Source organism: Chelonoidis abingdonii, chromosome 13, assembly GCF_003597395.2.
Source record: "Chelonoidis abingdonii isolate Lonesome George chromosome 13, CheloAbing_2.0, whole genome shotgun sequence".
In the NCBI taxonomy this organism is placed as follows: domain Eukaryota; kingdom Metazoa; phylum Chordata; order Testudines; family Testudinidae; genus Chelonoidis; species Chelonoidis abingdonii.
This window is the reverse complement of record NC_133781.1, coordinates 9,182,819-9,204,018: the sequence shown is the minus strand read 5'-3', so window position 1 is coordinate 9,204,018 and position 21,200 is coordinate 9,182,819. Positions and strand designations below refer to the sequence as shown.

The 21,200-nt window shown below is 49.6% G+C and overlaps 1 protein-coding gene across 5 annotated transcripts in view; it reads right to left on the bottom strand.

Moving 5' to 3' along the window:
* Positions 1–1,597: 1,597 nt before the first annotated feature.
* NDEL1 (nudE neurodevelopment protein 1 like 1) overlaps positions 1,598–21,200 on the bottom strand; it is a 43,703-nt gene continuing 24,100 nt past the window's right edge. For 2 of the 5 annotated variants that reach the window (XM_032801674.2, XM_032801676.2), the window contains exons 6-10: positions 18,946–19,119; positions 17,967–18,058; positions 15,442–15,593; positions 13,346–13,477; positions 2,887–2,973 (exon numbers count right to left, since the gene is read on the bottom strand). In XM_032801674.2, coding sequence (XP_032657565.1) covers positions 13,381–13,477; positions 15,442–15,593; positions 17,967–18,058; positions 18,946–19,119 — 515 coding nt within the window. In that variant the 3' untranslated portion in view covers positions 2,887–2,973; positions 13,346–13,380. Of the gene's footprint in view, positions 2,974–12,110; positions 12,146–13,345; positions 13,478–15,441; positions 15,594–17,966; positions 18,059–18,945; positions 19,120–21,200 lie in introns of those variants that run through there. The other 3 variants (XM_032801678.2, XM_075071731.1, XM_032801677.2) reach the window with 3 other exon arrangements.

Sequence of the window (21,200 nt, the reverse complement as noted above, 5' to 3'; positions counted from 1 at the left end):
AGCCTGTCAGGTTGCCCTGGGCAGCATACTGCAGAGGTTTGTTTACATGGCCCCAGGATCTGCGCTGGGAGAACAGCCTGCCCTACAGTCAGCTAAGGGGTAACAGCCTCTTGCCTGCCAGAGCACTGAGCTTTGTAGGCATCCCCCCTTCTGGTCCAGGTAAGCCCAAGGCTCGGCGGTGGGGGGGAAGCACAGCAGCCCCTCCCACCACAAGGACCAGAGGCTGGGGCTCAGAGTGGGATGTGTGAGAGTTGAGGCTCTTCCCCAAGTGACTCCTCGGCAAACCCCACGGGAAGGAAATGCTGTGGGCTTCAGCCAGGGTCTGGCTCCATGGTGAGGTGGCAGAAGCTAGGCTCTTGGAGCAAGGGCTGCTGCCTTGCAAGGCAAAGCCCTGGTGGAAGCTGGGAACTAGCAGCAGGGTGAAAATCACCCTCTCTCTGGGTTGGGCCTTGTCCTGCCTGAAGTATCGATGGAGCCAGGCTGTGTGCGCGTGCCTGTCTGCCAGGCCAGTTCTACCAGCTGCCATGAAGTAGCAGCTACACAGGCAGTGACCTGCACTGCTTGGGCAGAGAGACCAGGGCTGGTGGGGCTGGGGCCAGGGACTACACACCCAGCCATAATCGCTGCAGGCAAAGCCAGGCAGCCTCAGAAATGTCTCCCTCAGCACTGAGATCAGGGGCATGGCTTTGGGAAGTGCTCTGAGCATAAAGATGCTTGCTGGCTAGTTTCCCCTCTGCTTTCAGCAGCAAAAACTGCACAGCTCCTCCCTGCAGGCTGTCAGGGGGAGGGGCAGCCCCCCCCGACTGCTACAGAGCACCAGCCAGTCCAGTGAACCCCCTTGAGTCACACACAGCTGTCCAGCCCTAACAGCAGAAGGCTGAGACCCTGAGGTCCCAGTTGCAGATTCCTGCCCCATTAGCCTCACAGTGAGTGTGAATGATGCTCTGCTCCCTGTCCAGAAGGAGCAGCTCTGCTTCCTCCTGGGGGGACAGCTTGTTCTCTGCTCCTAGATGCAGACTGCTGTGTGAGCAAAGAAGGTGCTCAGCTTGCAGCTAGAGCAATGGGCTAGTGCAGTGGGAAAGTGAGTAGAGGCACAGATTTGCTAAAGGCCCAAGCCCATTGTTTAGCTAAGCCTGATCTACCTCATACCACACACACAAGTGCCCCTCATCCAAGAGCTCACTGGTCCTAGGCACCTTTCTTTCTATCATAAGAGCCCAGCACTGAGCTCAGTCACCTCGCCTGGCCAGAACAGGCCACCTCTGTTAAGCAGCCGCTGCAGCCTGGGAGTGGTCACTGCAGGCAGGGTTCCCTGTCCATTCCTAACCCAGCAAAGCCAAGAGGAGGGCCTAGGGTAGGATGCCCACTGGGTCATTCAGACACTGCTGAAAAGACACTTACTTCACATACAATTGTGGTGACGGACATCTAAGAGTGCGTGAATCCAGTGTGTTGTGGCATGAACAAAACCCCACCTGAAATGGCAGCCCAGCTCATCCATCTTCACTTCCCACAGCAGGCGTCTCTGAGAGGAACCTGCCCACCCCGAAATCACCCACAAAACAGCCTCCACCTTCTTTTCTGCAAAATCCACTGGTTCTACGTTAAAAGAGCTTTATTTTTTGGAAGTCGCTTTTTGTTTCTTTAAACCACATGATCTTTATCACCACTGTCTTATGATACACTGTCCTATTGAAACATGCCATATAGAGTCTGAATAAATAAAGCTACAGAGCCCAAGTTATGTACAAATATCTCAGGCAAAGATATTATGTTTACAAACCTATATACAATAAAACAAATGTAAACAGTCAAATGCAGCTAAGGATGCACAGGAAAAAGGGCCATACAAACCCCCAACATTAAGTGGTGATTCTCCTCCCCCGTTTCCCTTCCATTTGGGCAACTGGTTTTACTATGCAGTTGTAAATAAATCAGTTGGCACCTACAAGTGACATCCACAAAGCCAAATGAGGTGGGATGGACTAGACTGGAGGGGGAGATTTTTAAACCCACAGACCAAACCACTGGCAGGTTTGTGTGTCCTTTTTAAAATCCAACAACTGAGGCACAGAGAGAGATGGCGATTTGCACAAACACATCACTTTGCAGACCCACAAGGTACAAAGTGGCCCAGAACTGTCACAGAAGCCCATTGCTGGCACTGTAATGTCTAGTTGTTCTATATTACACATCTGAACCCTGGCCGATGCTCACACGTTTTTAGGGGTCTATTGCATTGGCAGCATTGCCAACACGGGTAGTGGCTTCTCAGAGTAGCAAAAGCAAGACTCTTTACCTGCATGAACATTTCACTAATATTCAAGGAGAGTTAAAGTTGTTTGAGGCCAGGTGTCTCCTTCCCAGGGCATTTGTCCAACAGGGATAACCCATCTAAACTGTACCTGGCATCCCTCAAAAATGGTTCCCTCCATACTGAAACAGTGGTGGCTGCGTGTGCTTAAGTGCCAGGCTGTAGGGGAAGAGGGGTTGTAAATACAGATTCAGCCAGCGGTTGCATCCTACCCAACCTAAGTTAAGACAGGTACAAGGTGAAGGCTGAGGATCAGCTGTTCGCTAGTGAGACTCCTGCATCCTGTGAGACAGAACACACACATCAGCTTGTGTGACCCACAACAGAGTGCGACCATGTTAGAGAACGTCCACTACGGCAATAGGAGAAAATAAACTGTATTGACATTGAGTGAAGGATTGTGCATGGCTGGGACTCCTCCAGGCAGCGGGCCGGCTCCAACGCTGCTCCACACCGCAATGCAGGCTGCGTTCCAGCAGGGGGTGCCAATGGGAAGGACTCAGAAGCAGTTCTTTTCTTGGGGGGCTTCTGTTTGAGAAAAGGGCTGGTTCAAAGGCCTCCTGGCTGTTCATACGCTCAGAGGAAGCATGCCTGGCGCTGATGAGGGTCTGGAGGATCCTATGCCCGGAGGGGGGCCTTGGTCAAAGCCATTTACTGTCCTAAAGAGCGAGAAGACAAGAGAGGCTAGTAAATGGGGAATACAGCGATACACTGTGGCCAATGTACCTGCATCCCCACCCCGCGGAGCAGCTGGAAGGGGGAGCCCGACTCCTTCCAGCTGCTTTCCTAGACGTGCGAAGGGCTGGGAGCCAGCCGGCTAAGGCGGGAGGGTGGGTGTGTTCCACAAGCCATCCGCCTGTCACTCAGGCCTCCCTTCGCCACAGGCCCCAGCACGGGCTGCTGAGCTCCATGCATCAGTGGGATGCCTCCAGTTATGCACATGTGCAAGTCCTGTGCTGAATGGGAGCCCTGAGCAGAGAGTCAGGATCAGCCTCCAGCCCAGGGTTTTTACATCCCACTGTGAGATAAACCCCCACTGGGGGGCCACAGAGCCGGCACTGGGAGCATACCCATCCCACTGGTAACAGGCTTCCAGCGCCATTACCCAGCTACTGGACATGCTCACTGGGCCATGGCCTCACAGCCAAGGGATCTGTGCATCAGATACAATCTGAACCAACCAGCTCCCCATGGGCTCACTGGAGCCAGCAGGCCGGGACAGCTGAAGCCTGTAGACAGAGCTGCCCCTTGGTTTAGATTTTGCTTCCAGACTATTTCCCAGGGATAGCTGGGTATTTTCTAAGCAACATTAATGTTTCAAGAATCCCTGTAACAAATGTGCTGCCCCAAGAACTGCATGGTGGTCACTGTGTCACCTGCCATGGCCACCCCGAACTGCACACTACAGAGGGGATAGAGCTCCCTGGTTCCAAAGGAGAATCTTTTTCAGCTGTCAGCAGTACGGGGTATATGAGACACAGCAGAGCGGTTCTGATTGCATCCAGTAATGGGGAGCGGTACACACACACATACACACACACACAAAGCCTGATGGGTTAGTTAAGGCAGCAGCTGGTTTGTGGTGTTAAAAGGGCACCATATTTTTGCTACTGGCTGCTACAAAGAGCAAATTTTTCTTGGCCAGGGCTCTGGCCCCTTAGCTCTTGGGCCCTAGGTGTCCCATCTGGCACGCTCTGCTACGGAGACAGGGCAGGATGTAAAAGGACTTGTCTGCATAAACATTTAATTCAGGACAAGCCAGGGCGTAGGTCTACCCTGCAGCAGCCTGTCACGCACCAACTGACCAGTGGACTGTGCTCTCGCTTAGTGCGCATTATTCCCATCCTGGTTCAACGTGGGGTAGAGCAAGCATGACAGGTAGCTGGGAGTGTGGAGCAGCAGGGTCCACGTTGTGCATGGCCTGCTAGTGCGGGGTAGAGTCCCAGCCCGGCTTGCTGCGCAGTCAGTGTTTGAGCCCAGAGGCGCCATCTAACAACACCTGACAGTCAGTTGCTTGTGAGCTCTAAGAAGCTGGAGAGGCTCCCTCTGCAAAGCCGACATCAGCCAGGAAAGTGGGGAGAAGCTTTTCTCTGGTGTGTCAGGAAACAATCACCGAGGTTTACAGTGGGAGCTGCTCCAGGCAGACACTTTCCACACATGCCCTGTCTGTGGCTTTGATTTGACCAGGCTCTGCCAGTTCTCTCCTAGTCTGGATCTTCATCACTTTATGGTGCTGGACTGAGGTTCTACATGGAGCTCCAGGTTCGGTTTACATATCCTCCGGAAAGAGGCAAATCTTTCCTTGGGGCTCACACAGCAATATCTCACTCTAGCTAAGGTATTTCTAGCAGCGCTGTAGTATCTGTGCACCTTGCAATCTTTACTGGTCTCATCTTCACCCCCACCCCCATGGGAGACTGGGCAGGGTTACTAGCCCCACTGCACAGAGGGGGAATGGAGTCCAAATGACTCGCCAAGGTCACACAAGAAGGCTGAGGGCTTGTCTACACTTAAAACACTGCAGCTGAAGATGTTGCCTATGCCTCCCGGAGGGGGATCGCTGGTCGGTGCAGGTACTCCACCTCCCCGAGAGGCAGGAGAATTCCCATGGACCTAGCCCTGGTGGAGTTAACTGTGTCACTCGAGGATCTGATTGTCCACACCCCTGAGCACCGCAGTTATATTGACCTCACTTCCTAGTGTAGACCAGGCCCATGGTGGAGCTGAAGCTAGTGTCAGACAAGGGCACTGTGACTGCTGGACCATCTTTCAGTTCCAAAAGCCACACTCAGCTTCAGAGCTCCCCAGGGCAGGGCTATGTGACGGGCCAACACCCAGAGTCGGAAGGTTCTGGTTCTACTGAAGATCCTGGCAGGGGGTTCCTCAGCCTTGACAGCTTCCTAAAAGGGGCCATCGAGGCCCCACTGCACAGCGATCAGGGGAGGGAAGACGCTCCCTGTTTGGCAAGTTCTATCGACTGGGTGGTTGTCTGCTGAGTCAAGTCTCTGTAACAATCACCATTGGTTGATGTCACTGGAAAGGATAATACCATTCTAGCTGCTGGTTCCTGCAGCTCCCACCCAGCTCAAGAACGGCTGCTCTTTAGCACTGACGGCGTTCACACTTGCTGAGGAAAAGGCCCCATCATTCTTTGCAGAACTAAAACAGAGTCACGGTGCAGGTTAGTGCACAGCCAGTGGCAATCTTTACTCCTTTGGGTGTTTCAGTGTTTGCCAGCTGTGACGCCAAGTCAGTATAGAGCTGTCATCTGTCTGGGAAACCCACAAGGTACACAAGTGTCTCCGTGCACAGCTATCAGCACAGAAAGATTCTTTATGACCCTGCAGAGGCTCTAACAACTTTCAAAGCGGTGCTGGAATGAGCCAGGGATATTCCTGTGTACACTGCCAGAGCTGGGAATTCCACCAACCTCTAACAAGCTCTTACTGGAGGTGTTTGCAAACTGAACAGCTGTGATAGTCTTTCTTGGTTAAAAAAAAAAAAAAAAAATTTCCAGGGAAATCAATTTACCAATTTAAATACTCAAAAGTCAAGAAAAAGTTCTCCTAGCCATATGCACCCTGCTCCAATGGGGATGCCAGATGTTTTCGGTCCCCAGGCTGCTGGTACATACACCAGGATATAACATGGAATATGCAAGACGTGCAGTGCAGCCAGGAGTGATGTTACCACGAGAACCTGCGTTTTAATTTCCTGATCTTTGAGCTTTACATTCCAAGTGTTACCATAACAAAATTTCAAAAAAGAGTTAATACACAGCATGGCTGAGTGACCCACAACCTCCCACCGATGGGGTTCTAGAGCCAGAATTACATCTTCATAGCACGTCCCAATTTGCAGAGCCATAAAACCAACTTGATTCCAAACAGCCACTGGCCAGGAAGCAGCTCCTGCAACTTGCTGAGTTATGGCAGGAGGGGGAGGGACAAAGTGCCTTAAAACATGGGGGCTTTGCTCTCTCCTGACTGAAATAAACACAGCTGAAGTTTGAGCCGAGGATCATCACTGGGAACGAGGCCACTCCTGGAGAAACGCCGAGGATCGAAACATTTCCAAAGTCCCCTGCTCAGCTCAACCAGCTCCTCTTCAAGGCTCGCAGGGTGTTCTCATTCTGGGGTGGTTCGTCCAAGAGGTATCTTCACCTACTGCACTACAGAGATTGCCCACATGCATCCTGGGCACAACCACTGCTCTGAACTGAGTTGGCAAATTTTATGATCCTGGGTTCAACCGAACTGCCCTGAGACTGCTGCCGAGGTGCTACTGGCTCTGCCCGCTTTGGAAGTCTCAGTAGAGGGACTGAGCCAGCAAATTGCTCGTTGGAGCACTGGCTGGAAGATTAACTGCTCACCTTTCAACTCAGAGCCAGGGTTATTCAGTGCCCAGCCAAGACTGGCATACAAAGGGATTCTTGCAACCATGTCAGCTCAATAGTGACCCCAACACTGTCCTAACAGAGCCAGGGGATGGGTTAGCAATGAAAGACCACACAAAGCATGGGAACAAAACCAGTGGGTAACACTCCACACAAGAAGCCTGGCTGGATTCCAGCTGGAAAATGACTTGTCCAAGGTCACATAGCAAGTCAGCAGCAGTTAGGGCTCAGCTCTCTTCACTCCCAGTCTTCTGCTCCAACCACTCGACCATGCTGCCTCTGTCCTTGTCTCACACAGACACCTGAATCTCGTGAGGCACATTCATTAGGGATGGCCAGTTACACCATGCCCATAACTACAGCCACGCAACACTCCCCAGAATGGCTAGCTCCCGCTCCATGGGAAGATGCTCTGGAGCCAGTCTGCTGTGATGCAGCCCTCTGGGGAAAATGCTGGCATGCGAAGGAGGTGAAATATCAGAGTTCCCCCTGGATCTGTGCCCAGCGGAAGGGCTGAGCAACAAAGCTCTGCAGGCTTGGGAAATGTAAACTTCTCCAACTGGGCTTCGTCCAGTGAATTACTGCTGCAGTGCGTTATGGTCAGCATGCCAACAGCTGCTAGCATGGGAGAATTCACCTCTCAGCAGCACTCAGGGCCCTTTCCAAAGCAGACCTTCCCCAGCAGCTTGCTGCCCTCTTTTAATATTGCTTGGTTCTTATCCACAGGTGCCTTGTACTGCCCTGCCATTTCCTGGGGCCGCAGAGTCCTCGGGGCCCTTCGGCAAGCTCCCCGCTGCAGCTGACAAAGGCCCAGAAGCCCTCTGACAGCGCATCGTCCGAGGCAGATGAGCTATTGATGTGGCAGAGCCCAAACGAATCACTGGTGCCAGAACTGAGCCAAGCCGTCCCTGGCTTCGCAAGACATTAAGGGGGAAGGTGGTTTCCGGGCAGGAGCTACCCGGGGGTGAGTCTTATCCACATCAGGAGAGTATCTGACTCCATTAGCTCTGCCAGCAGCTACATCAAGAGCCAGCAGGCTGTGCTGGGTCTCCCTGTGACCCTAACTCCCACTCTGGCCTTCCCTGAAGTGAGGGTGGGAGGCAAAGACCTCAAGGAAATCTGATGGGGTTCAGCTCCCAAGGTCCATGAATGTCTGCAGCTCCATGCTAATGCCCTGTTGCATGGGGAGGTTTGGGACTGCTTGTCCCACCCCTGCAGAGACTGGAACAAGGGGGAGGCAGGAGCCTCTCGGCGCCCCCTAGGAGTCAGGGCAACACGGCCATGGCTATTGGCGATGGCCTCTAGCTGGGAAAAGGGGCTTTGGGAGGGGCCCAGCTCATACTATAGGTTGGTTCCCTTATCCTAGTGAACACCTGGACCCGTTAAACCATGGCGCCGTCCAGAGTAAGGACAGCACTAGCATCTTTAGAAGAGCCATTAAACCTCACGCGTCAGGGTGTCAGACTCTCTCTGTGGGATTAGGACGAGACCTAATGTGGGGGGCAGATTATCCTCCACCTTCTACTGCAGGGTGTATGCCTATTCCTATGGAGCATCTGGCTGGCCACTGTCAGAGGCTGGGCACAGGGGTGGATGGACCTTAGCTCTGAAACGCTCTGGCAATTCCTGTGTTTTTCTAGACACACTAGAAACATTATTCAGCTAAAAGACTCCGTAAATCTTTTGAGCAATTGCCCCACTTGGCAGCACTGAGTGAAGGCTGAATAGTAGTTTATCTCCAGATCAAACGACTCCTGGAGACAATGGGATCAAGCTGGCTTGGCCATCACATCTCGGAACAGGGTATGGAGGAAGGCTGGGATAGGACAGTTCAAGACAGCGTAGCAAGTGGCAGGCATTGGGGGGGCAGAGTGCGAGAGACAGACCCCTCACCAAACTCGCCTGGCAGGCGGCAGCTCCCAAGACACAACACAAACATACGTTTCGGGGTTGCCCAAGCTGCCCTTCCTTTGGTACTGTGTTTTATTAGCTGTATCTGGGCCTGCTGGGCTGGCAGGCACGTCCACGCTACACAGGGGCTTCATTGCTTTTCTAGGAACATGAACCAATGCCCAAAAGCTTATTCTGCACGAGGACAGCTGAACTCAAACATTGCTGTGGAAACCTGATAGCCCATCTTCCCTGCCTGCTGGCCAAGGTGTCTCTGGACAATTGCACAAGATCCACCTTCAAAGATCTGACATCTACTGGGACACCCTTCTGGGAGTTCTGCAAAAGATGACGATGTCGAGCCCAGCTGGATTGACAGGGGTGTTTACTGATAACTCTGTACTGGATATGGGAACCTGCCAAGTCTTTATTTGCCTTTCTACACACTCTTCAGCTGCATTCTGGAGCCTGGGAGTCAAGTCCTTTGCCTTCTGTCCTTCTTTGTGCCTGAATCTGTAAAAACTGAACCAGACACAGTCTCCATGGATTGCTCTATGCCAAGGCATTGGCGAGACTTGCAAAAAAATGCCTGTATCTTTATACACAATACTGACATTGGTTAACGACTGCAAAACCGATTAGCTGGCTAGCTTAGAAGCAAGCGTGGCACAGGAACGATAATTATCTGATAAGGCACCAATATACTATAGTGAGCAAGATGGAGAACTATTCTTTACATTACACCAAAGGTGGGTCCTGTACATATAAACTCTGCTTTCCGCTTCAGAAGTGAAAGCTCCAGCTCTTGTTTAGGAGGTCTTCCAGGTTCCAGAACTTTTGATAACTAAAATATTTGCATGGCAACATATATAGAGCAGCTCTCCAAGGATCAGCAAGGAACTGGTTCTCACGGCATTGTTCAGATGTTGCGTGCCCTCGCTTGAGCTCATTAGAGAAGTAAACGTAATGCTGTTGCTCTGATTCACAGAGAGTTGATGGAATACAAGACTGCCACAAAGAATGGCTCCAAAAACTAGCAACCACTGTGAAGATACCAGAAGTTGGTGTTTAAGCTGAGAGTAGCGAGACCATATCCATCTGTACTGTCTTGAACGCATTCCCTCTTCGTGTTCATTTTCAGTTAAAATATTGTGCTGATCACAAACAATCACAATACCATCAGTGAAAGTGAGCAGACCAGTACTTGCATACTGTGCCTGCCCCTTCTGATCCATCCTCTCTTACTGACAAGACACCCATCGGGTCTCACATTTGCCCTTTAGGTCCTTCTTTTCAGACTAGCTTCTAAGATGCTCCCAGAGCAGTTTGCACTCAGTAGGTGCCCGTCAGTGAGACCTCTAGCCATGCAGCACACGACACGTGTGAGCAAGTGCTGTCCACCAAAACCTTCCAGGAGTCCCGCTGGTGTCAGTCAGGAGTCAGTCTAGTTCTTCCCCGACCAGCCCAAGGGCCCCACGGAAGACATCACAGGAGCCTGAGTTTCAGGGGATGCCAATGCTGCAACTGGCAGTGACCATCCCAGCCTGGCTGGACACACTTGTGTTGGTGGGGCTCACACAGTACACTAAAAATCACAGAGGGGATGTGGCAGCCCCAGCAGAAGCTTGGGGTGGCCACTCATCCCCTTGGGTCTGAGCTCAGGTGACCAGCCCAAGTCACAGCACCCACACTGCTATTTCTAGCACACTTGTGCAGACTCTGCGAGCACAAGTCTGTCTACCCAGGCTGGGAACTTTGCTGTGCAGATGTACTGTCTGAGGGCGGTGGCTGAAAGTCAGGCTCCTGTCAGGTACTCAAAATCCCTCGTCCTTTTTGGAAAGCTAGGCCTTAGTGATCTCGGAGAGACTGAGGTAACAGGGTCCGATTCAGGATCTTAGGCTATTAATTTCTTTCACTGATTTGGCAACTTCTCTCCTATCCTATCACGTATTTCCTCACTGGTTAATCTGCATTTTAAGCAATATTTAACGTTTACACAGCACCTTAATTTGGGAGAATGATCTCTCAGTGCTCTACCAATATAGCAAATTAATCCTCACAAGCCTTGGGAGCTAGACCAGATGGACAAACAGGCATATGGGTTAAGTGACTTGACCAAGGGCACAAATGAGTCTGTGGCCCAGCCAGGAATAGAGCCCAGATCTCCAAGCTCCTGACCCACCTCTTAACACCCAAGTCCATCCATGCAGCCAGTTTAGGGTCTGCATGTTGCGCCAGATTAAGACTCAATCAAAAGGAATCGACCATTTTCCCTGACATCCTTCTTAAGGGGATGCTCAAGAGCTTTCAAAAACAGACAGACAATCTGACTGAAGCCTCCATATAAACATCCAGATGGTCTCTGTGGACATGCTAGCCCTGCGGAGAGTGAATGGATTTGCCCAGGGATAGACACTATTCCCAGGACATCCTGATCCCATCTCAGAGCCTACAACTGCAACAGCCCTAAGGAGCCTCAGAGACTCCCCAGCCATTGCTCAGTGGCTTTCGCTGACCAAGGAACGTGTGATGCTGGAAAGCTCCTTTGCTACACTGACACCAACAGCCAAGCCTTTGTTCCAGATATTTGTGCAAAAGGTTCAGATTCGGGGTCTGCTGTGCAGCAAATGCTGAACAGCACAACACTGGCAGATACTGGGGGAGTGGCAACAGGGACTAGCAACAACAGCTGAAGATCAGGTCCCTTTAACCCCATGATCATTTGTATGTTTTCAGGGCTTCTTTTGAGACTCTCTTCACAACTGGATTTTTACAGGATAAGGGTGTTAACCTTATCCCCAACCCCTACTCCACAACCTGGAGGACCAGTGGATTGCTCCTTAGTCTGGCCCCTGGTTTGACCTGCCTGGCCTGGGAGACCCACTGAGTAGCATAGCACTCAGGGTCATGAGAAGACAAGCCCCTCCACCCCGTCAAGGTCATACACACCTAGAAAGGGGCTCGGGAGGGTTACAGAGCCAGGGAGCTGGCAGGGTTCTATTCTTGGCTCTGCCACTTACTCATGACTTGGGCAAGTCACTTCACCTCTGGGCCTCAGTTTCCCCATCCATAAAACAGGGATAAGACTTATCTGCTTCACAAGGTGTTGCAAAGTTTAATGAGCTGACATTTGAGAAGGTGCTTGGTGATCCTCAGATGAAGGACACTAGAGGAGCGGGACGTTTTGTCTGCAGTGATATGATGCAGGCCAGTATAAAGCAAAACCAGGGTGTGCAGTTCAGTCAAAGGCATGCATCTCTAACTGTACTGAGAGCACAAGCTGCATTCAATTCCAATTTCTCATTCTTAAGTCTGAAAAAGGTCACATGATACCAGGACACTTTGTCTGATGGGAGAGAGATTGTGATCAGACAAAAACTGTGGCTTTAAGGTTTCACTAATGGACTATTAGATCACAAATCTAAGAAGAGCTAGCCCCGTGCAGTGAGTAGAACTCCAGCTCCAAGCATGCAATGCATGCAGCTCATCACTCCAAATGAATCCAATTACCCATGAATAATGTGGGGAATATGACCTTTTCACGCCTGATGGAGGAAAATGGAAACAGTTTATGTAAACAGTACAAAGGAAATTCTCAGACAGCACCTGGAGGGTAGAAACGTGGGAAACACAACGGAGTTAAACTCAACCAGAACTCAGCTAAACATCCGTGAACGAACACTGCTAACCTACTCAGCAAGAGACAGCTTAATGGACCTACTTCAATGACAGCCTATGTCCCAAATTCCACCTGCTCCCCTCAGCTAAACAGCCGAGTAACCTGAACACAAGCCTTATGCCACTCACCTGTCATTAGAGTTCCCTGGAAGGCAGCAGACTCCGGAAACTTGGATCTCTTTTCCTGGGGGACATTCTGATAAAGATGGACTATGGAGTGTTCATGAACGCGAATGCTATTCTCATCCCCGTGCCCTATCCCCACCAGGGTAGAGTATCTCTGTAGACAGCAGTGGCAGTGATCTAGTTAAGGTTGGGCTGGGAGGGCTTTTCCAATTGAAATCCCAGTTAACGGCTAAAGAGATATTTTTTCCATTGTTGTGGGCTAAAGTGGGGATATAAAATGTCAACTAATGCAGTGAGTTTAGCCGTGGGGGTTAACAGTGAGTTAATGCCAGGTGTACCCCAGGCAGGCACTGGGCAAAGCTTTGCCCACACAATTTTGCCAGGGCCTCAATCCTGCTATTCCCAGGCCTCTATAGCAAAGCTAATCACTGTTGTGGTCAATTGTTTCCCAAAGTGGATCTGAAGCCAGGTTCCTCAAACGAACAGGATCCCCAGCTGTACTCCCCAATTCAGAGGCATTAAAAGGAAGAAAAGAAGTACCCAACTGCAGTTACCCAGATTGTTCTGCGACCCTTGGGGTCTGGACAGGAATGCTGCATTTGTGAAAGAACAACATTCTGCAGGGAACTAATCTTACACCATCTTGCACATGGGCTAATGCTCTGCTGGAGCTTTTAAAATCTTGACACATTAGGAACTTTCTTAGCTCTCCTGATCTTAGACCACAAGCCCAGCTGCTCCTGCGCATCTCTCGCATGATACCACTGATTGCATTGTTCCTTAAGCTCGGAGCCGGCCAGGCCAAGGGTCCCTCCCACCCCGTTCTATAGATGCCTGCACAGCTCCGCTTGCCAAGGAGAGATGAAGGACTTGTCAAACACTGTAACCAACAGAACAGCAATTTGCAAAGGAGACGGTACTATAATGATTGGCTGAGTTACCTCTGTCACAATCCCACCACCCAACAATAGGCTGTTCATAAGGCAGCAGCAGCAGATTGGATCGGGTCTACGGGCACACGAGGCTGTTTCAGGCTCCAACGACAGTTGGGGGCAGGGAGAAGAGTACAGGGGCTGGAGAGAAAGGAGGAGAAGAGGGGAGAAGAGAGGGCATGCCTCAGCTCAGCCTTTTGTGCCTAGCTACCACAGCAAGCCATGGGCAAAGCCCTAGCAGGTGCTGCACACCACTGGGGGGACAGTGATGTGGCTAGAGGCTAATCTTGTGCTGCAGTGTGTAGGCACAACAGGGCTGACCTCATTCATTTCACAGTACTTTGTGGCTTAAACGTATAGACAAAATACACAGGATCGACAAAGCAGTAGCAGAGATGTGGGTGGAGTACAGACGCTGCCCCAAGCTTCCAACACACACCCATTTCAAGGGAGGAGCCCAGGAGAGGGAGGGAGCAGGTGTGAAGAGTGGGATGCCAGGGCACAAATCTCATGGGGGGTGAGGTATGTGGCACAGAGAGGGGGAAGGAGGAGGTCAGGGCTGTGTAGAAACCACCATCCTGCATGCACATTCATCTGTCAATTACATTCACTCTGTGATGCTGCTAACTTCCTTAGGTGTCCATTATTTACATGCTGGATTTTTAAACTTTCCCCAGAGACAGCCTGCCCCTAACTGAAGACAACCAACCCACTTAGGCAGTGCAATGATAATCTGGATAATTAACAGTGACACCCCTCCCCACACAGCAACCAGCTTACTTGTCACACCACAACGCAGTGTAGCAATGCTGGGATCTTAAGCATAATCCTTCCCCATCAGCTTTCTTAAGAGTTTGCACCTGGAATCTAGGCTATGAATTGCAAGCATGAGTAGCACTGTGGTGTTGTGCTGCTAATCAATAGGCCTGCAACATGCAAACCAAGTGGAAGGCTCTTTGATTTGCACAACACTGAATTAATTTTTTAGTTTTTGCAACCAGGTTCTGGCCAAAGATTTCACATGGTAGGTTCCAGGATGTGGCCTACTCTGCCAGCCATACAGCAACACTATGCAGCTGAGCACAGGTTGCAAAGACTGAAATGTCAGTGTTTACGGTGGCACTCTAGAATTTTAACAGTCAGTTTAACACTCAGAGGAATTTACTATTGCAAGTTAAAGAGGAACACAAACCCCTTGCTCTGTAATATTAGCACCAAAGGGTATGTGGAAAACTGTAGTACTGAAGAGAGTATTAATACTGTGACCAATGACGATTATTCTAGCGCTGCCGGCGTGCACCACAGGTGCACAGCACTTCACAAAGACAGGAGAAATGCTCTCTGCCACACAGCTGCTTTTACTTCTGCCTGACACCCCAGTGCAGGAGTCAGTGGCAGATACAGTGGGGAAAACCTCCCTGGTGCTCCTCCAGTGTTTGCTCCTCGACATCACAAAGTGGAAGCTATGACTTCAGGCCTAACTGCATGAAGGTCAAAGGGAGTTTTGCATGAACAAGAAATAGAAGGATCTGGGCCCCAGGGGCTGGTGTGCAACACAGCACAACTTGATGGCTGGAGCCCAGACTCAGCTGGCTCGTTTTGCCCCAGGAAAAGGAAATCAAAGCAAGCTGTGCCCCACCCAGGTGGGAGTCTGCTGCCTGCACTAGGCCACTCTGACTGAGGAAAATCTCCAGGCTTGCAGAGAACACGTTCCCCCACGAAAGGAGCAACATGGTAACTATGGCAATTCCAACACTAATCACTTGACATTCTTTTTATGCTCACGTTCCAACTCACTAGCATTGTTGTTTTGCTGCCTGGGCTTGGAATTACCATGGGATGCAGCAGGCCAGGAAAGTAGGCAGTGGGAGAAACAGTAACATCCACCAGCCAAGAGAAGGGTTTAAGCAGTAGAGCCGTTTTTTCTCCTTGCTTAGTAGGAGTCAGCACTGTAACCTTGGCTGCCACTGTTCCCTCAGGGCTCTAACTCACATTATGTTTTATCTAGAAGACAAATGCTCTATTGGGCTAAAAGTGAGTGGAGAAAAGATCTGTCTGTTTAAAAAGTGACCCTGAAAGCCAAAACCCAGTCAATCCCAACTCACCCTTTGTCAAAGAAAGACGTATGCCCTGAATGAGAGAACTTTGTGCCGTTGCTGCTCATCAGGCTGCTGCTAACATTGCCTGAAATGTAGGATTTCCGTGAAGCCTGGTCCTTTGCAAAATTTCGGCAAGCAGCTAATTTGGATTCTAAGGCCTGTGGAAGGAATAGAGGGTACAGCTGTTAGAACAAAGAGCTCTTCTCCACTACACGACTTGAAATGGCCACAGGCCACTAGTGAGTGGGGGGCCAATGTGCTGAACTTCAGCACAAGCTAAGCTTCACTGTAACAAAGCTAATGCTTTTAGCAGTCATGGCTGCAAAGAAAACCTTCAGAATGGGGGCGCTGGGCCAAGTTCTCAAACGTGCTCAGCATCCACATTTGAGGGGGAAGATTTTCAGAAGCGATCAGCTCCTATTTAGCGGGCCCATTCTCAACAGGAGCTGCTTGATGCACAGCTCTTGAAAATCGGTCTCCAAATGTAAACTGCTGCAGCAGCATCTTCCTGAACCTGCAGGCAGCACACTGCTCCAATGCTGTTCCCAGCTTCCCCAAGCAGCTGACCAGGCTCCTCTGACTTTCACCACTGCTCTTCAGAACCTTGGACGCAGCTGCGAAGCTGACAAGAATCAGATTAATTTCACTCTGCTGCTGCTGCTTGGGAAAACAGAGCAACAGTGAAGGCAGATATTGGAGCTATTCACTGTAGAGGACAAGTCAGAATGGAGAGGACATGGGTTGTCAGGAGGAGTGGAGATACCCAACCACCTACAGCTCCCTGATAGAAATCCCAGCACCAGCCCCTCCCCAGGAGCTGTGTGTCTGTGTGGGAAGTTAAGCTGTGCTTCTCACTAGTATACTGCCCAAGTCACTGCTCTTCCCTATCAGCTTCTGGCTAACGGGTCTGGTCAGATTTTTAAGTCCTGCTTACGTAGCTGAAAGGCAGGGATGGCAAGAGTACAGGAGCAGATGAACAGATGTATCGACACTGTGACAGCCTAAAAGCAAAGCCAACAGCCAGCACTGCACAGCTGGCCAGCCTTACCGAGTGTGCCATACTGGGGGAAATCTGGGTTTTTAACCGGAGCCAATAAAGAGACAGGGGAGCAGTAACACCAAGAAGAGCTAAGGTGCTGAAAGTCCCAGCTAACCTCACTTTGGGGTGCATTCAGCACAAGACGAGACCCTAATTCTCGCGCTGAAAGTTTAAGGGTTAGGTGGGCTCTGCTGGTTCACTGAGGCAAGTGACTCATTACCCACCCAGATGTAAGAGAGGTGAGAGGGGCTCTCAGTGAGACAGAGGGGATCTAGATTGTGGGCTGAGCAGTCCCAAAGGAGGAACCCCTAGAAGAAGCCGAGCCCAAGAAGAAGTTCTGAGCCAATCTTTTTCTTACTATTCATAAAGACGGGTGAGTTGGGACTTTACACAGAGGGTGGGCTGGGTTTCTAAGAGTGGGCTGGAAAAGATGTCTGCTTACTTATGGACTCCAGCCCCCTCAGAATAATCAGGAAGCTCATCGATTGCAAATAAACTCCTCTACAACCCACACTGATTCTTACTCCTGCCTGCCCTAACTAGCCAGAAGCTCACAGGCAACAACTGGATTTTTAATTTTACCTTTGCTAAAATGATTTCCCTGATTGTGGCTAATAGTATTCACAGCAGATGGATGAAAATCAGCCCCAAGGGCTAGATTCTAACCTTAGACACTGTGTCCTGGCTGTAGCTTGAAACCTTGACACTGTGCACTGAGGCACAAGCATATAAACAAGTTTTTCTTGACTCAAAGCAAGTACAGCCATGTCCTCATTATATTAGTGAGCCCAGTGCCCTAAGCAGCAGATGTTTAAACCATTTCTCCTCCACTTATAATTGTAATCCATTTAACAGCTCAAACATTTCACTTCCCTACCAACTGCACCGTGGGGAATATCTGGCTCTCTCTTGGCTTATTTTATTGTCTGTTCACCAGCCTCACATAGGCCGCATACAACTCTGAGAAATGAGTCTGATCAGAAACTGCTCTTATCTAAGGGCTCCCTGGTTATTTTGGTTTTTTAAAACAGCTGCAGCGGGTTGGGGAGAGAGGGGCAGCAGCTCAGACAGCTGGAATGCACACTACGCCTGCCACACTAGGGAAAGTCAATCTGCACTGTGCCTGCAGCCCCTTGTGATACAGCTGGTGTGATCCTGTGGGCTCAATATTCAAATGTAAGCAATCCATTTAGGGTGCCCAGTCCCACAGTTGGATGCCCACACACCAACCCCAGCACCCCAGTGCAGTACTTGGAATCCCAATCCCTTGTTTATACCTGGGACTCTCTGACTGAAGGCCTCCCTGTCACACGTGTAGCACTCCCAGAGCATGATGTGAGAGATCCCTCGAAGGCTAAAGTGGGGCTGTGCAGAGGCATGGCCCCACAATCCCTTCTAGGCACGTCTGACATGACTGCAACTGGCAGCAAACAGTCCTAAAGCTCGGGTCGATCACAGCAAAAACGTGGGTCCTATAGGACAAGGTACTTACCCCGACTTTCCGTAAGAGATCCCCCACAATGTTCAGTGCCGATATTCTAGCAGAAGGCGTTAGGGGGCTGGTACCAAACCCATTTGGTATAGCTGCAAACATAAAAGCACTTCATTATATGGGATGCTTCTTGGAAGTTTAAAATAGCGTATTCAATAAACTAACTTCTGCATGAAAGGGGAAATCTAAAATTCCACCCCAGCACGGCTCCCCATGCTGCTAGCCCCCTATAATACTCACACTGTGGGATAACCAGCTTAATTTATACCAACCATCTGCTTTCACTGCACTCTGCCTATAACAAGGGTTTGCGCATTCCCCAGCTGCAGAGCTGGCTGCACAATGCATCCCCTACCACAGAGCTGTGCTGTGGAATCAACTTCTTTTTTATGTTTTTAAATTATGTTATTAGCCCTTATCATTGTGAACATCCTGGCACACATGAAATGAGTGTAAACCAGTGCTGTGCTGTCTCCCAGAATCTGCAATGGGAACAGGTGCTCAGAGGTGTGCATTGACAGCAGCATCTCATCACAGTCACTCGGAGACCTAGTTTAAATTATCAGCGTTGTGGGAAGACAGTCTGAGATAGTAGGATCTTTCTGCTAAAATGACCACCAGAGAAATAGGTCATGATACCCAATCTTGACCACCCTCTTTTGCATTCAGTGCAAAAATCTGCAGTATACTGAATACTCAAAGGCAGGGTAAAGAAAATTGAACGCAATATCAAATTAAACCCAAAGGCAGAGCTGAGTCACTTCCATATTAATTCAAAACTCTACTCCTGAATTTACCTGAAGCTGCCACAGAGTTTCTAGCAGGCTGAAGGAGATGCAGCTTTTAGACACAACTTGCTGCAGAGTACTTAGAGCCTGTAGGTTCCTAAGTTTACCAAGAGTGCTACCGAGCTGGTGTGAGTGCTGTATGTCAGCACAGTTCCGTGTTCCCACACAACCACCCCTGCTGCACTGCTCACCTTTTGGGGAAGGAAAGCTATTCTCTGATCCTTTTCCAACAGGCGTGGCTGGCAAAGAGAGAGATGCTTGGACAGCAGAATCCATCTTTTCACAGTCTAGAGTCGGAGAACTAGGAGCAGACTTCCTGGTGACCTCCTGTTGCCTTTCTCGGACAGCTAACTCTTGCCGTAAGTCTGGATGTTGGAAAAAGAAAAACACAAACATTTCATATTTATGGCTTGATGGTTAAAAATATAGCACCGCGGTCATCCCTGGGGGCACGTACGTGGCATTCTTAATGCAATCCAACATGGGCTCCCCAAGGCCACGCTAAATGGAGACTCAACCCTCACCAAACAAATGTGCTTCACCATCAGCTTCTCATCTAAGAGCCTGAGCAAACAGCTGGGCTTTGCACTGTGCCCTGAAGGTCAGCAGATACTGGCCTTTCAGACAAGGCGGTGAAGGGAAGCAGATTCTTCAGCCATAAGGCTGCCTGAAAATGCCCTTCAGCCATTCAACTCTAGAAACCCTAAGGACACCCTAAGCAAGAGCCAACCAGCTGATCAACTGCTGTGACACTGCAGGGGAGAGGTGGCCCCTGTCGCAGGTAAGAGCCAAACTGCATAGGGTGTTAAAGCTCAAAATCAACCCTCACATTGCAACTGGCAGTGAACAGGTAGCCAGCGGAGTTTTCACAGCATCAATGGAATAAGCTCCTTAGAGCCAGCACAGCTGAGTAAACAGACTCCTGTGTTCTGCCCCAGCTGCAATTGTGTGTAGTCATCGGGTGATCCTGTTTAGAGTGCATTACAATAACCTCTTGGGAGGTCACAAAGGCATGGATAACTCTGTGTCAGAACTGGAGAGAGTCATTGCTTCAAACACAAAGGTGCTTCTGGCCAGCAGCTCCACCCGTGACCTAACAGTGACAGCGAAGATAAACGCAAGCGAGGAAACTCACAAAGGCCATTCTTCACTGGACCTCCAGAAATTCCCAAGCAGAAAATGTGGTGCTACCTAGGTGGCCTGGATATGGTTTCACCTAAGTGGCCTCCGTTGTGGCCTAGATATTGCATGACAAACAGCATGTTTGTCTCACCCTTTATGTGACTTGTCTCGTAGCCTTACTGTTTTAACAACCAAGGCTGAATGTCCCTGGATGTGCTTCTATGCCCAACACTTCTAGTATCAAACTAAAAACATAATAGGCGTTAATTTAAAGGGAGGTGGGTGGAGAAAGCAGTTGGGCATCTAACTCCCTGAATGATCTTGCCAAGAGGGCAAAACCCCTTGGTTTGCCCACTAAACCCCCAGACACCAAGCAAAAGGGTTGTTAAGAAATTGAGAATGTCTTGGCATTGGAAAGGCAGCGTAATCCAGTGGACAGGGAGTCAGGAGACCTGGGTCTATTCCCAACTCTTCCAGTGATCTTTTGTGTGACACCTCCCCTTTCTGTGCATCTTCTTCCTCTACCTCCCTTTTTCTGTCTTATCTATTTAGATTTTAGTCTCTTGTTATACATATGTCTAGTGCCTGGCACAACGGGGCACCAAAATTGGCAAGAGGCTTTAGACGCTATGATAATGCAAATTAATAATACATAATAAATGGGAGGGTGTTATTTTTACATAAAGTGTGAACTTAGTTTTCCATTTTTATTTTAGGCAAACCAGTTAGATTTTTCACAGGCCATTGGTTTCTCATGTGGACTGTCAGAAAAAGCCAAAACAAAATGTGTTGCACATTAGAGTTTTTAAAATACCATGCACTTTTAGAGGTGTTTTCAAAGGCAAACTGCAAAGCAAAAATGAAAACCTGCCCAGATACACAGGTTTGAAGAGTCAGAAGTTTTGTATTTGAGTGAGAGCAGCAATTTTTTAAACAGCTAATATATATGACTGCTGGCCAGAAAATAATATGGTTTTGTTTGTTTGCTTGTTTTTCTTCCTCTATTTTAAAGTTGAACACTTTGTTCAGCCCATTTTGCAACTGGGTAATTAATATTGATCATTCAGATGTTCCTGAAGATTTGCCATGAGCTTCATTATTACTGCTCTTACTGTAAGTTGTGATTTGTATGTTTCGTTAGACAACAACATTTGGTCTTCCTTTTCGTCTTTGCTGTCAAAGACAACTCCTTGTTTGTATCAATAAGACATGAGTGATGTCGAGCACAGATTTGTGAACTAAGTGACTCTACTAACCAGGCTTTGGGATGCCATTTATCAGAGAAACTCATTTCAACCAGCCTTTTGATATTCTTCCCTCACTT